Raw genomic sequence first — 15,648 nt, forward strand, 5'->3', positions numbered from 1 at the left:
TGGTCTATCTTTATATATGTTTATGACTCGAGCAATTAAACCTATAACTCACCAACATTCGTGTTGACTTTTTAGCATGTTTTATTCTCAGGTCCTTAGAATGCTTCCGCTGTGATGTGCTTGTTGCCTGCATGGAGTCTCTCATGCTTTGTACAAAGTTTATTGCATTCAAAATAAAACTGCGTTGTGTAATAAATAATTGGACTGTGATGTCAACCTGTAAATTAAAGACTTATGTATTTCGGGGTTTTGCTTATACCTAAGCACTCGCCCACATGTTTATAACTTTCTATGTTTAGAAAGTCACTTATTTTAATGAATGCAATATTTTATCAAAACGTATCATATAGAGGTCAAAACTTCACTGTGAAATCAATGATTAACGTGCCGCGTCAATAGCGATTTTGACGGGTCGTTACAAGTAAGGAATATAGAAATGAAAATAAAGAAGTTGACATGATCGGTTGACATCGATTGCTTTTTTCTTTTGAAAAAAAAAAAACGTAACTACTTGCTTTTTTCTTACCTCTCAATACCTCTCAAGAATTGGATAGTGTTGTTGGTGGTGGAAATTATTACACATAACATGCAAAATTTCTTAAGATTGAAGGTTAATCCAAGTATAAAGGAAGATTTTAGAGGTAGATATCAAGTGTAAGTATAGTACTTTACATATTAAAATACAACACCACTATTCAAACCTGTCCTCGACGGGATATGATCGAAGGAAAATGAAGACAATTATACCCTTACGTATAGGTAAAGAGAATGCTTCCAGCAATACCTCTAATACCTTCGACGGAACTGTGTACTTTACACTTCAATGTGACTTGCATACTAAATTAGTAACAGAAAAAATTAATTCATAGCAAGCAAAGTCAAATTTCACAAGCAGTTTCTATTTATTTCAAAAGCCGAAGCAAAGATAGCATAGACTTACAACTTAGCCACACACAAGATGAACAAACATATATGTATGTTTTCTAGCTAACAACCACCCACCACCCAACCCCTACTACTCCCTGCCAACTTTCAAATCTTCCAATTTTGTACCAATTTCATCAGCTGTTGTTATAGGCTTCACATCCTTGGTTGGCCCATTTGGAACAGAGCTTTCTTTCTCCTTTGGATTCAAAGGCCCTGTCTGCCATATTCTTATGGTTCCATCTTCGGACCCAGATGCATATGATTCACCTCCTGGTGAGAACCTCACACAATGGACTGGACCATGGTGTCCCTTGTTGCAACCTGCACCGATTGTCACAGAATTGAATTTGTCATCTCCTTATTCGTGATATGGGAATATAATTATATTAAAATAACAAAATACGAACCAATTTCTTCGCCAGTGTTGAAATCAAATAGACGAATCCACATGTCTTCACCTCCAGCAATAAACTTATCACCAAACTTTGGTTCCAATGAAGCTGATTCCACATTGCAGGAGAGTTCATAACTTTTCACCAATCCAAAACTATAAAGCAAAAACAACAAAACATTATTTACAGTATATGTAGAATAAAATATGAAGTTATGTTCAATGTCTGAATGATCTTATTTAAAAACGTACTGGTTTGCATCCCAGAACTTGACAGAAGATCCATCAGCAGTGGTTATATAACGACCATCCTTGCTGACTTCAGCACTGGTCACAGGTGATTTTGTTTCAAGAGTATGGACCATCTTCCCATTCCTAACGTCCCATAACCTGCCAATATATAGTCACGTATATTATATATTATGTTATTTCCAATTTACACAAATCAAGGAGCTAAAATTGGTAATTACGTACCTTACACCTCCAGAATCAGAGCAGGAACTCAATATTGTCTGGTCACTGTGCAGCCATGCAACAGTCCTGACAGAACCTGGAGAATGGTCAACTTCAACGGGAGGTGCATCGGGTCGGCTTAAATCAAATATGCGAAGTATCTTCTCAAAACCACCAGTCAGCAGACGAGTTGTATCCTGCAAAATAATTTTATTTCTATTCTTTAAGCATTGTGTTAAAAATATATTTCAACAAATTGATTCACAAGTAAGAAAATCATATTTTCAACGAGTGTCTGGTTGTGCTTGATCTATGCATCGTTATGCTTTTTGATGGTTGGTTTTAATGTCGTAACGCTGCTCCAAACTAGTTTGGTTTCAAGATGTAGATTCTATTTTAAATCACCATTTTGCGGGGCCACTAGGGCTTGGGTCTCTAAGGGGCACCAAGTACATGTATCTTTACTGATTAACCAATTTCTAAACGCTGGAATAGATCCTAAATAACTTCTTCATGAATTTATCTTGAATTGGGAATTTGGATCAACTTTATCCCAGTTTTGCCGAAGAAGCAACCTAGTTTTTCACCTTTAACTGGTCAAAATATTCGGACTTTCTTATTAAATAGTAATAAATTAAACTTCCTACAAAATAGAGATGTTGTTTGGGAGAAGAGTTGTAATCTTTTTGTCTAGAACAAAAAGCTCTAAATCTAAACTCTAACATTAGAAGCGTTTGAACTGAATGGGAGCTTTTGATCTAGACATTTACTTAAAAACGCATGCTAAATAAATTTTTAAGCACTGGCTTCATGCACGGTGCAGCCAACTTTACATTCATTTCCCTTTACCCATATGGTTCCTTCTGTCTCTTGATTGGTCTAGTGTAATAGATTTAAAAAGACAAAATTGCGCCGTTGGTCCATGATGTTTGTATCGAATAGCATGGATAACCTTTATCTATTTTTTTGGCACCGTTGACCTTCAACTTTCGAATTTTGACATAGATGACCTTCAGCCTAACTCTCGTTAAATTCTTGGCGTTAAGTTTCCTCACGTGCTAGGCACATGAGGGTAAATTAGTCTAGTCCAAGTATGCATCTTTAATTAACTTTATACCAACTAGAAGCGTTTGATACTTCTGTGTTTGATACAAATGATATAAGGTAACTTACACAGATATTAATAAATTAATATTAATTAATATTAATATTAAATTATTTTTAAATTACAACTTTATACCAACACCAACTAGACACGTTTGATATACACATATATCTACAGATCTTAAAAGATAAAGTGCTAAATTTAGATCTTTTAAAATTGAAGATACTACATTTCAATCAAGCTCCTAATAAACAATTATTATCATGGAATTTGAAGAAAATAATAAGAAATCAGAAGCAAGTTCATCATCATCATCTCATGTATTAAATCTCCCACTTCTCAATTCATCAAAATCGGCTCATCTTTCTTCCCAATTCAAGACTTCTGCAAACGTTTTCATCGCAATCGTCGGCGCCGACGTTCTAGGCCTTCCCTACACTTTACGACGTGCCGGTTACGCCACTGGAACCCTAAATTATTAGTATTTGTTGCCGGCGAAGTTAGGGTTACGGGAGAGAATTGGGGGCCATCGAACAGTTGTACTGAGAATAAAATGAAGTACAAATCTGGGCTGTACTGAAAGCCAAAAACGAGATAGAAATTGAGTTTGATTCTCAATATAGCAGCTTTTATTGACTGCTTCCCCTTTGTAAATCGCTAGTTTGCTTTTTTTTTTTTTTAAATTGTTAACAATTGTGTAAGTTACCTTATATTTGTATTAAACGCGTCTAGTTGGTATAAGCTTATTTAAAGATGTAAAATTGGACTAGACTAATTTACCCTCATGTGCCTAGCACGTGAGAAAACTTGACGCCAAAATTTTAACGAAAGTTAGGCTGAAGGTCATCCATGCCAAAATTCGAAAGTTGAAGGTCAACGGCGCCAAAAAAATAGATAAAGGTTATCCATGCTATTTGATACAAACATCATGGACCGAGGGTGCAATTTTGTCATTTAAAAAATTATACTAATGATGAGTTAGTAGCTCTATAATAATAAAGCTAAAGACTATAATTTGAAGTTGCTACTGGTCTACCAAATATATATAACTATTACAAATATATATATAATTTCGTTGGTTTTGGTGTCTTTGCGTATATAATAAATATATATACAAGTATATTTTTATGTAAGTATAAGTATTGTTATAGCTAATGAATATCAACATCAACATGATTGTTATATGCGGAGTAACTTTTTGATAAATGACATATTTTGAAACATACTTATGTTTTATTTACCTTTTAATATAATACTGTATATAATAAATAATAATAATGAGAATTTTTCTATGTTTACTAAATGATGCTACGTTTTTTTTCTTTCTATAATAATGTTTTTAGTTATAATAATTGAAGTTTCTAATTATGTCCTTTGTTAACTATACCAAACACTTTTGTACAAATAAAAGCTACGAGAACAGCTCTAGCTAATAGCTACAACCTACAACTATTTTACAGAACATGCACAACATCCTAACTGATTTTTTTGAATCTTTCTTATACATTCAAGTATGAAAAATTCTTTTGGACAAGCAAGGTCATATGTCAAGATAATGAATGAAGGCAATGTCCTTGGATATGCGTAAAGAGATTGTATGCTAATCAAACAGAATTAACTGCAGAAACGTTTAGAATTCATTTTTTGGCCGAACCATTCAATGTTTATCAGATAAATTAACCTGCTAAACATGTGATATATCTTCCGTACAGATATACTCCCTCCCCAGCAAATTCTCTTACCTTAATTGGCATAATTAACTTTGCGATTATTTCCTTCTTATTTTAGAACAGTCAAAACTAAAAGATAGAAGGCATAACCGGTTGTATATAAAGAAAGATGAACCTGCCTCAGAAAATGAACATGCTCGGACAATATGTTTATGGTCAAATGAGTGCAGTACATCCCCAGTTAACGCATCCCACAATTTCCTGTTCAATGGTCATTAAAGCATTTAACATAATGACAATCGCAAAAAAAAAAAAAAAGAACTTGTCCATATCACTTAAGTATAAGATGATATCAACAAAAAAAGAACTTCCCTAACAAACAAAAACTATAACATTGTATGAACGAAGTTAAAAAAAAATGACCACGTACGCTGTGAAATCAGCAGAAGCCGAAGCAGCACGTAACGCTTTCGTATCTAAACAGCAACTCCAAACTGCACCTTTATGTCCCTCAAATGTTCCTATCCAATCTCCAGTTTCTCCATTTCTAAGCATTGGTGTTGAATCTAAATTACCATATTTCTAAATGTAAGTTACGGTACTTCAATTACCAGAATTACATAATACCCCAACTTAAACTTATAACTACATATTCATATACTCCTACATTTCAAGACTTCAAATTTCTTTTTTTTTTGAACAGCAATACGGGATCACCCAGGGGGACTTAACCACCCACGCGTTCAGCTCCCGCAGTTGCATAACCCGCACCCAAATGCTGCCAGGAGGAAACCCGGCCCAATCCAAGTACATTCAAATAGTATAGTACATTCAAATTCTTTTAACATAATACAAGTGCACATATTTCAGTTAAACAACACTATATTAACTAATGATGCACAATATATGTATATACAGATATAGATATATATATATAGGGTATAGATATACCTTTGCTGGCACTGATGAGAAAAAAACCATCTGGAGTGATGGGGCTATAAAACAAATCAACAACTGGACGAGAATGCCCATGGCAAACAAGAGGAACAGAGACCTTCTTCTTATCCATAATCCTAAAAATTATAAAATCGAATCACACAAAAAACCCTAAAAAACTGATCGTGACATTGACCCCCAAAAATCGAGCACAATTGCCTCAAATGATTAATTTAACAAATATCGATATACTGTATATCAACGGATAACCCTAATTGAGATTTGAGAAAGAACAACAGATGGGCGGGATGTATGTTGTGTATGTGTGAACTAAGAGAATTAATCAAAAAAATAGAAATTATAAAATTATTATTTATTAATATATATAGATATAGATATAGATATAGATATAGACTACTGCGTACAGGGCTCAGGCGCAAGGCAGCCATTGATGCATCTTCTTGAGTTTTATAGGTCGGATCGACGATGGTTTGTGATTTCTTGCTTGTTGGTGATCCCTCTTGTTTCTTGATGTTTACATTATGGTCCCTTGAGATCGTGGAATATTCGGATAGATGCCCTTTATTATAACTTTAATCTATTTACAAAAGAAGCCCTCATCATAAAGGTTATTAGAGCATTCATAGTCTTAGTGTTTGCTCCAAGGTTTTATTTTTGTCGTGTGTTAGATGGTTTTCAATCTTTCCGTGTGGTTTAGATTGTCTTCTCTCTTTTAGAGTTTAGGTCGTTGTTATTAAGCGCGGTAGCCCTTTGTGGTAGCGTTACTAGTACTAGTGATGTATTGTATTGCTTGATTACTTTCCGTGTTTTAGTTGTGAGCTCGTTTAGGTTTTTTGATTAGTTGAGTTCGGTAGTTTTATCGTTTGTATGTTTCTTTGGGGTTTCCTTTTTTATGATCTCCCTAATCGGTTATATATTATTATTGTTTTTTAGAAGGAAAAAAAATTGTGTTTTAGATGGATCGCAATGTCAAGTGTTATAGACAAACTAGAAACAAAGCAAGCTTCTTGATAGCTTGGACAAATGCTCATCGGAGCTTGACATTCAAAATGTTTTGAAATGCTCGTGATCAAACACTTATTTATTATTAGAGCGGATATCTTTCAACTACATAAGTATCACAAAAGTATTTTAAAGATGAACAAAGAAAAAACAAATCAACATGGGAGAATTATAAGCCGTAACAACAAAAAATAATGAATAATTATGCATACAAGATCTCACACCTTAGTAGGCCATGTTGCTTGAGCAGACATTATTATCCCCACAATTACTCCAAACAGTCCAAGTGCACTTCCGAAAATTTCAATTACAAGGATCTTTACAAAGAGCGACGAGTTTTGGGCATCCGATAAAGCACAACTGCTTCCAATGATTCCAACACATAAACTGTGATCCAGAAGATTATATATCACGAAAAACAATAATTATAAACATGAGATTAATTAGGTTGAAAACTGCAGAAATTTCAGTAAGCAGTCGCTCAAATAAAGAGTAGATAGGTAAAGGAACATACCCACAAACAAGGTTTGCAAAGCCCACAATTATGCCTGAGGCGAATATTGCGTATCCTGCTCTGAGGGATTCAGGTGCATATATTTGTGATGATGGGACACTCTCCAGCTTTGTTTGAAGAATGATCGCCACAATGACTCCATAAATAGCGACAGCCTCACAGAAAATTACACTGAAATTGTATAATACAGATCACTAACGTATTTAAAAATTAATAATTGCCATACACGGAGTATATGTTAACGAATGTTACTCGATTACTGGTGAGATACTCTACAGACGTAATTCCACACAACACCTGATTTTGCATGACCAAACACACTGTAATTGATAATTAGGGAGTTAAGATGTAAGCATGCTAACATGTGTATCTACTTGTTTGTACTTTATGGAATTATATAATCATGGGTGACTTTTTTCCTCTGAAATTCCCTTTTGAAAGATGAATAAGTAAAGCTTAGACAAGACCTGTCAACTTGCATAGCATATTGTCAATTCTAACATGTACACTTAAGTGTCAAAGTTACATAAAAGTGAAACTATTATTTTTTAAATAAATCACAAAAAAAACATTCTAACAGAAAGGAATTTAAAGTTTAGGGAGTAGTAATTCTTAGGTACTAAGGCTCCATTGAATCACAATTCTCATGTGTTACAAATTTAATACATCCAAGTGGACCCAAAGTGAAATTTAATCCTAGTTACTACAAGCTTGACATTAGCAACCCTTGCTACTAGATGGATGAACATAAACTAGTTAATTAAGCAAACAAGTTAAGACACTGAATGCAGCACCTTATGTCTTATTACAACCATTAAATATACCAGACAAGGTATGGGAAGATCTTAGCATGGATTTAATAACTAGGTTGCCTAATTCATATGGTTACACTATGAGTCTATGATATGTGTGGTCGTGGACAGACTTTCCAAAGGAGTGCATTTTGGTGGTCCAACTACAAAGTAGACAAGAGATTATCATTTGGCTGGAAGCAAGAAGAGGAATAGGCACATGCTAATTAGAATGCTATTAAAAGTTTGTTAATCATGTCCAGATGTCAAGATCTTATAGTTTAGTTTGTTAGATAATTAGTTAGCACAATGTAATAAGTAGCTGACTTTGCATTTGTAGTGGATATCACAAATTTCAATCAATAAAATTCTTCTTAACCTCAATTATCTGGAGAAGTAATTTCAAAACTCATTACCATAAATGTAACTATAAAGACAGCAGAGACTGAACGAAGCATTTGTCTTCACTGTTGTCGGTCGATTAAAGGCAAGCAGTGATGAACGTAGGGATCTTAGCAGGTGTGTTCACCATCACTTCAACGTTTGTATTTAATAAATTAGTTTGATGTTTCTTTACTCGACTATAAAATCGTATATACTAGAACAGTAGAACTTTAGGAACATACTAGTGAAATGACCCGTGGAACTACGGGTTTATCTAAACAAAACAGTTTAATATGATATGTTTTAGGTACTAAATGAACATAAATGCTAAAGTCATTTAGTTTAATGACAAATGAAATCACGGATTCTGATAAGAAAGTTGTCATTATTTTTACAAACATATTGACGTACTTAACTTGATCAGAATAAATAAACTATATTTATTCTCTCACCACAATCTTTCAATTTTTATCATAATTACTATTTTTCTTGTCATAAAAGCATACACTACATCTTTTATTAAAACATGTATTTCGTATACATATATAACATAATTAATCCCGTAAAGAGAACTCACATTTGAATAATAATAATAATATAATAATAGTTATTATAATTATTATGGGGTATTTTGTATAAGATTGTACTATTTCTTTTAAAGTTTATAGATATGGTCATGCATGTGTTTTATCATAAGGTTGTACATAATGCCTCAAATATTATACATATGGTAATGGGGTGTTTTATCATAAAGTTGTACATTATGCTTCATATATTATACAATTAACATGTTAATTTTTTTATTAAATACAATTAATTATTTTAATGAGATCATCACAAGGGTTTAAAATTTTCTCTTTTTGCTTATTTTAAAACAAAATTGGCAGATTTTTTTAAGCTTATGGAGTGTAAGTCTCATTTTAAAATTAAATTTTAATATCTCAAGAAAAAATGATAAATTAGAAGCTTCTTTTTTAATTATGGTAATAATCATTTTCTAAATTATTTTATTTATTTATTTAAGTTATTAAAATATTAATGACATCACCATGATTATTGTGAAGATGACATGTGTTAAATGACGAGTTAAATTAGAGTTAGATGACATCATCATTTTAGGAATTTAATAGAAAGTATAGATAGATATAGATGTTACTATCAATATGAAAAGAATGCACTTCATATCAGTCATCAGACCAATCGAAAACACATCAAGTTCGCATAAGAATCAGTCAACCATGGATCATAATTCAGTTGCGTAAAACACCAAAACTGCTGATATATCTGTTATTGAATTTATATCATGAAGCGAGTTATATTGTTGTTGTTTTTTTTTAACAGCACGAGTTATATTGTTATACATATTAGTATTTTACTCTTTGATTTAAACTTGTATGTCTAATTTCTCAGAACTATAATTATTGATAGATATAGATATATAAGAACAGTTTCAAAGTATTCCTACAACATATATAAACAATATTATAATTAAACCCTAGGACAGAATAAAAAATAATAATAATAATAATATAAAAAAAAAAAAGGGAACCTGATGAGATTTTTGGAGGTAATCCTTGGGGCTTTAATGGCAGCTCCAATTAAACTACTACCAGTTATATAAATTCCCCTGTAAGCAATAAAAGAGCAGAATTAAGAACAAATCTACCTACAATTGATTGATTGCATAGAACCCTAAAATAACAAATACAGAAGAACATAAGTTAAAATAGGTGCGAACCAAGCAGCACCGAGGACCGAAACACCGATGGAAATGGCGATACCGATTGCAGAAAATGTGTACGGTGAGATTTTAACTAATGCATGAGCCCATGAGCTTGATGCTCCTACAATTATCGCAGTTCCGGACATCTTTTCAGATTCAGAACACAATGGAGTTTTCTTATGAGAGAGAAACACAGAATCACTCACACACGACGAAAAAAATATCGGGTTAGTTATGTATCGGTATTTCGAAACAAACGGGTCGGGTCATACAAGTTTGGACCATATATGTCATCTGGTCGAGATTGGGCGATTTTAGGTAATCCCGAACCCGATTAAAAATTCCTACCCAAACCCAGCCCAGGACCCACTGGGTTCCCATTTAATTACTAACTAGCGGTAAACGGATTTCTCCACAAATATTTGAGTCGCCATTTACTGACGAACAGAATCAGGTAAACAGGTTTTCTCACGGGTATTTGAGTCATTTATCGGGTATAGGGGTCGATAATCGAGTACGTGGGTCGAGTAATAGGGTTTGCGGACCAGGTATATGGATTCATATCTTTTTTTAAGTATACAGGCCGGGTAATTGAGTATGTGTCTAAAAATGTTCCCGGACTCGAACCCGCGAAAAAATTAAAATCATCCTCATACCCAGCCCTATACCCATTTACCCGGTCCGAACTCAACTCAAAAGTATCGAATTTCCCAATCGAATACTGGTTTTTTTGTCATCCCTAGTTTGTACCCTGTATACACTTTATGGATAGGAATATATGATAGACATGTGAAAGCTATAGGTTATGAAAGTATAACAAGAATGATGGTGACGCGCACTTCTCACTTAAGTAGAAATGGGAAAACTCGTTTTGTTGAGGATGATAGTAGTGAGCCTAAATAAAAAAACTTTGTTGGGGATGATTGTAGTGAGAAAAAAAAATTATGTATAGTGTTGTGGGCCAATGGGAGTAGAGAACCCACACTTGTTATTACTGTTACTATTACTATTACTATATAGGATAATAATTTAGGCTTAAACCTTGAGCCGAGCAAATGTTATGTCAATTTTTCACTTTAATTATTTAGCAAAGGTTCAAGAATAACCTTTTAACAACAAAAAGACTTAAAATAATAAGCAAGCAATTATATATCAAGAACTAACACAATCATACAAATATGCTTATTTAGACATTATTCACTTCAGATGTTGGAAGTAAAAAAATATAGGTTAATACTTCATCATGCGTGATTTCACAGACTCCTCACAGATTTCATATGCAATCCTAGTAATATACCACATATACTGTTGTACAAGTAGGCACAACTATTAGAAAAGACAATTTCTTTGCAATTGAAAATTTTTATCAACTAACTTAATGATCTAGAACATGGCGTCGTACGGTTGCAGTCTCCACTAATTATGTTGATTGGTCATTGCACACAATTCACCCTGCTTAATCTCTTTATTCAATCTAACTGGTCCTCTTTGCTAGAGTAGTGAACACACAGTCCCTAGTACTAACCTAAGCAATTGAAAATCACTATATTTAAAGCCTCAAGGTGTCGATTTGATCATCTCAACATAGTAACCAGTTAAATCAAATAAATAAGATTAAAGCAAAAATCATTCATCCATCTAGACATTAAATTATGACCTACACAATTAGAAACCAAAAATATAAATCAATTCAACATCCTTAGTATGTAGCCTAGATAAAACATATTACATCTAATCAACGATCATGTTCAAAGCAATGGAAACAATCATAAAACAATAATTCATAATGAAAATTACAAAAATCAACCAAATTAAAGATGTTAGAATAGTGGCAATTATTGCCTTCCAAAGCTCCCAAAAAGCCCAAAATCGCCTCCAAGTCGACCCCAAGCGGCTAGGGTTAGAACATTATGAATTAGGGTTGAAAAGTTGTTTAAATAGGATTTTCGCACAGATGCCATGTCAGACGGACCGCCAAAGTGACTTTCCCTCAAATAGGCACTTTCTCTAAAGTCTGAAATCTTCTGTTCAACCATCAAAACGCGGCTCTTTCTCTCCAAAGTGGTGCTTTGTTCATTGAATCTCAGCAAAATCCAAAAATGAAAGTTGTAGAGCTCTGAATTACGGACGTCTGGGCTTTGACTTCACCTCAGTCCATGTCCGTATGAGTGAGATATGACTAGAACAGTGGAAGCTCGCGAACCAAAATGTCAACCTTATTCAACAATCATCCTTTTAGCTTCAAAACATCATCTTTTCTACCAAATACCTAAAATCAATTTCATCATAATTAAGTATCGAAAGTTCATGTAATTGATTCAAATATAAACAAAATAGCCCATGTATTGCCTATTATATATATATATATATATATATATATATATATATATATATATATATATATATATATATATATATATATATATATATATATATATATATATATATAATCAACATATAAGATGGAAGAAAGAGGAGAAAAAGAGAAGATAGCACAACCGGAAAGCTTAAAATCAATTACTAGAAGTCATCGGAATAATGACAGAGAATAAAAAACCACAGTTGAAGATAATAACCATTATTTCGACTTGACCACAGCCGAAGCACATAGTAATGTGGAGGAACCACCTTCCTCACGCGTCCGTACACGATGGCAGAAGGAGAAAGCAGTAACCGGGATATTCAAACAAGCGCCTAAGATGATAGTGGATGACGGGGAGAACACAAAAATGAAAAAAGGCTTCAAGGGCGAAAGAAACCGAACTACCGGTTAGAAGCCAGTGGCGGGAGAAAAACAAGCGGGGTGTAGGTTTTGAAAAATTTAGGGAGAAACTTTTTAAGAAAGATGAAAAGTTCTTGAGTAGTTCAATAGTAGTTATTAAAGTTGGTTATTAACAAGCTACATATTATAAATATAACATTTGAAGTTATGTTTGAATTTTCCTTATATTTTTATCAATATATTATATTATAATATAATATATTATTATAATATCCAAAGGTCATTTGTCTGTCAGTATCAAGGGGCCCCGGACCTTGAGGGCATGGTTTAAATCCCCAGGAAGACAATATGTATATATCCGTGTACAAAAAATTGTGTTGGGGCGTGCGTTTGCCTTTAAAAAAATATTATTATTATTATTATATTATCAAAATATCATATGTATTATCAAAAAATTATTATTATAACTCGAGCATTCGCGAGACTTAAACATATATTAATACCAGATTGAATATATTTTTGAATGAACGTATATGAATAAAATATAAACGAAGTTGAAATTATACGACACTATCTAACCATATAGCTGATTATGATATAAAATGACACGTAAAATTGATGAAGAAGATAATTTGAATTTTTACTAATAAGATAAAGCACTCATGGTTTTAGATGAGATTGCTAAATACTAGCGTAATACATAACGCGTTAGTTTGTTAAAGTATTATTGTATAACGACGTTGATGATAGTGATTTAAATTAATTTTGTAAATTATAGGAACTAATTATAAGTTGTTATTGAGTTTGTATAGGGATCACACCCGCGAACGACAGACGCGAATCTCTTATATAAACAACATGCTCGCAATAATTTTTCTTAATATAATATATAATATAATATAATATATAAAATATAAATTATAAATATTATATGATATGATGATATATTATGTCGAAGTCAAATGACTTCTCGTTTTCAAAGTCGGGTGATAATCGAGTAACATCGTTTTAAATTTTCAACTTTTCGGAGAAATCGTCTCGAGTTGATTGCCGGAGTGTTTTCGAGAATTATGGAGTTCTTAAAGACATGTATTTTGCAAGAAAGAGATTGTCGAGTGGCCAACGTTTCGGATATGTTCGATTTGAGGACATTAACGATATTGATTCTTTCACAAAGGTGTTAAACACCATACAAGTTAATGGGAAGTGGATTCGTGCTTACAAGGCGGTGGAGAGGAATGGAGCCAATCGTTCATCGAATAAAGATTGTGAGAACAATTTGAATGCTGAGGATTTTCCTCCTGCTCCATGGAACACTGGTCCGCCTAAACCTATGGAATGGGTAGGCCAAAGCTTCGCAGATTCTCTTGCACATTCTAAACATGAATACATGGAACGTAAGCTTCCTGAGTCTAATCGAATTGAGATAAGGGTCGGGGATAAGCACTTCGATTTTAACCTCCCTGAATCGGTAAGCAACCACAATCTAGTGTTTAGCTTTAGCAAAGATCGGGTTTCTTGGTCTTTGGTTGAAGTTAATAAGATTCGGGTTGTTGATGATGATGAAGATGAGTTGAATTATAGTCATGGCATATCCAGTAAACTCTCACCCAAATCGAAAAATGCAAATGATACCAGCGTGGGGGATAATGAATTACCAAGTGAGGGCAGGAATAATGAAACCTGTTTTGAAGGTAATAATGATATTGCTGGTGTCGAATCGAGTGAAACAACAGTTGGGGCAGACGATATTGAAGATGGCGATGTGAATGACGTTGTTGAAGATGGAGAGATTATTCCGGGAGAAAAGTATGAATCATCGGCTCCATTCGTTGACTCTCCGGCTGCGATCTCCACGCCGGAGATCAATTCCGGTGATGGTCAGGAGGAAGGTGAAGCTCAATCGCCGAGGGATCCCGATGTGATTTCCAATGCCGCCCGCCCAAGTGTCGAGGAAATTAATTACACGCGTGAAAAAAGGGATGCGGAAGTCCCAATGAAAATTCAAAATGAATTTGGGCCTGAGCAAAAAACAACTACTGGGCCAGACTATTCTATTTTATCGAATGGGTTGGGCAGTTTTTCTGAAACATGTAATAGGGACGATCCTAACTTATTAAATGAGGATTGTGTTGATATGCAGGACGTGCCCTCTATTTTAACATCTACCGCGGTTGCTCGTTTTCGTGTTAAGGAGAGAAATGTCCATCCACTGATTAAAAGTCATTTCATTAAACACGTTTGGGGAAGGAGATATATGAAACGTAACCGACGTCGGGATAAATTTCGGTGGCACGAAAGATATATTATCGGGAATGTGATGAATGATTCGGTGGAGGACGATGATGAAGTTGGTTGTTGCTCATGTTGCTCCTCCTGCGCGTCCTCTGATTCGGATACATAGATTCTAGTTTCTAGTCGCAGTGTGTCTATTTAGTGTCTTCGTGATTGTGTTTCCTTCTTAGTGTTCGTGTTTTTTCCTGTTCTGTGAGTCTTATCTGTGCGTTTGTGTGCAGTCTCGTGTCTTGTCTAGCTTCTTGCTAGTCTGTATCGGGTTTTTTCATATTTATAATACAAACTTGCCTTTCAAAAAAAATATATATATATATAATGTATAAAAAATATAAATAGATTATGGTAAGTTCATTGAATGAATCCATCTTCACGGGCTCACGGCAAGTTGGTAACATCCACATCCACTCGTTCGTGTCTTAATCAAAATCAGTTATTTTATGAATCATTGTGTTATTTATCATTATTTTGGCTTTTCAACAAATAATATATTATACTTTGTTGTCTTCTAAAGAATTTTATAATTTACTATATGTAAGATACTTGTCAGCTTTATTTTTATAACCAAAGTAAGTTTATACGTGACATTTTAAATTAACTAGGTTATAGACTTATAGATATAGATTATTGAAACAAACGAATATAATAAATCTAAAGTTTGATAAATTATAACACTATAGAGTTTTCTACAAGTAAATCATATATATAACAATAATA

The 15,648-nt window shown here is 33.6% G+C and overlaps 2 protein-coding genes across 2 annotated transcripts; both read right to left on the reverse strand.

Moving 5' to 3' along the window:
- Window positions 1-899: 899 nt before the first annotated feature.
- On the reverse strand, window positions 900-6,003 carry LOC139892661 (uncharacterized). Its single transcript, XM_071875776.1, has 8 exons — window positions 5,908-6,003; window positions 5,498-5,619; window positions 4,977-5,112; window positions 4,726-4,807; window positions 1,793-1,968; window positions 1,571-1,708; window positions 1,335-1,474; window positions 900-1,248 (listed from the first exon to the last, which is right to left on the reverse strand). The coding sequence occupies exons 2-8, from the start codon at window positions 5,613-5,615 to the stop codon at window positions 1,016-1,018; spliced, it is 1,023 nt and encodes a 340-aa protein (XP_071731877.1). The 5' UTR covers window positions 5,616-5,619; window positions 5,908-6,003; the 3' UTR covers window positions 900-1,015.
- Window positions 6,004-6,553: 550 nt separating this feature from the next.
- On the reverse strand, window positions 6,554-10,134 carry LOC139892662 (V-type proton ATPase subunit c''2). Its single transcript, XM_071875777.1, has 4 exons — window positions 9,933-10,134; window positions 9,744-9,821; window positions 7,020-7,190; window positions 6,554-6,892 (listed from the first exon to the last, which is right to left on the reverse strand). Exons 1-4 carry the CDS (start codon window positions 10,061-10,063, stop codon window positions 6,724-6,726), a joined length of 549 nt encoding a protein of 182 aa, XP_071731878.1. The 5' UTR covers window positions 10,064-10,134; the 3' UTR covers window positions 6,554-6,723.
- Window positions 10,135-15,648: the final 5,514 nt, after the last annotated feature.

This window comes from Rutidosis leptorrhynchoides, chromosome 2 (genome assembly GCF_046630445.1).
Source record: "Rutidosis leptorrhynchoides isolate AG116_Rl617_1_P2 chromosome 2, CSIRO_AGI_Rlap_v1, whole genome shotgun sequence".
NCBI lineage: Eukaryota > Viridiplantae > Streptophyta > Magnoliopsida > Asterales > Asteraceae > Rutidosis > Rutidosis leptorrhynchoides.

Coding starts and splice junctions, on each gene's coding strand:
- LOC139892661 (XM_071875776.1), bottom strand. CDS start 5,615: ATGGATAAGAAGAAGGTCTCTGTTCCTCTTGTTTGCCATGGGCATTCT. Junction 5,113..5,497: donor TCTCATCAGTGCCAGCAAAG/GTATATCTATAC, acceptor ATGGTAATTTAG/ATTCAACACCAATGCTTAGA. Junction 1,969..4,725: donor GAGCATGTTCATTTTCTGAG/GCAGGTTCATCT, acceptor ATTATTTTGCAG/GATACAACTCGTCTGCTGAC.
- LOC139892662 (XM_071875777.1), bottom strand. CDS start 10,063: ATGTCCGGAACTGCGATAATTGTAGGAGCATCAAGCTCATGGGCTCAT. Junction 9,822..9,932: donor TCGGTCCTCGGTGCTGCTTG/GTTCGCACCTAT, acceptor TATTGCTTACAG/GGGAATTTATATAACTGGTA. Junction 6,893..7,019: donor TTTGCAAACCTTGTTTGTGG/GTATGTTCCTTT, acceptor TCTGGATCACAG/TTTATGTGTTGGAATCATTG.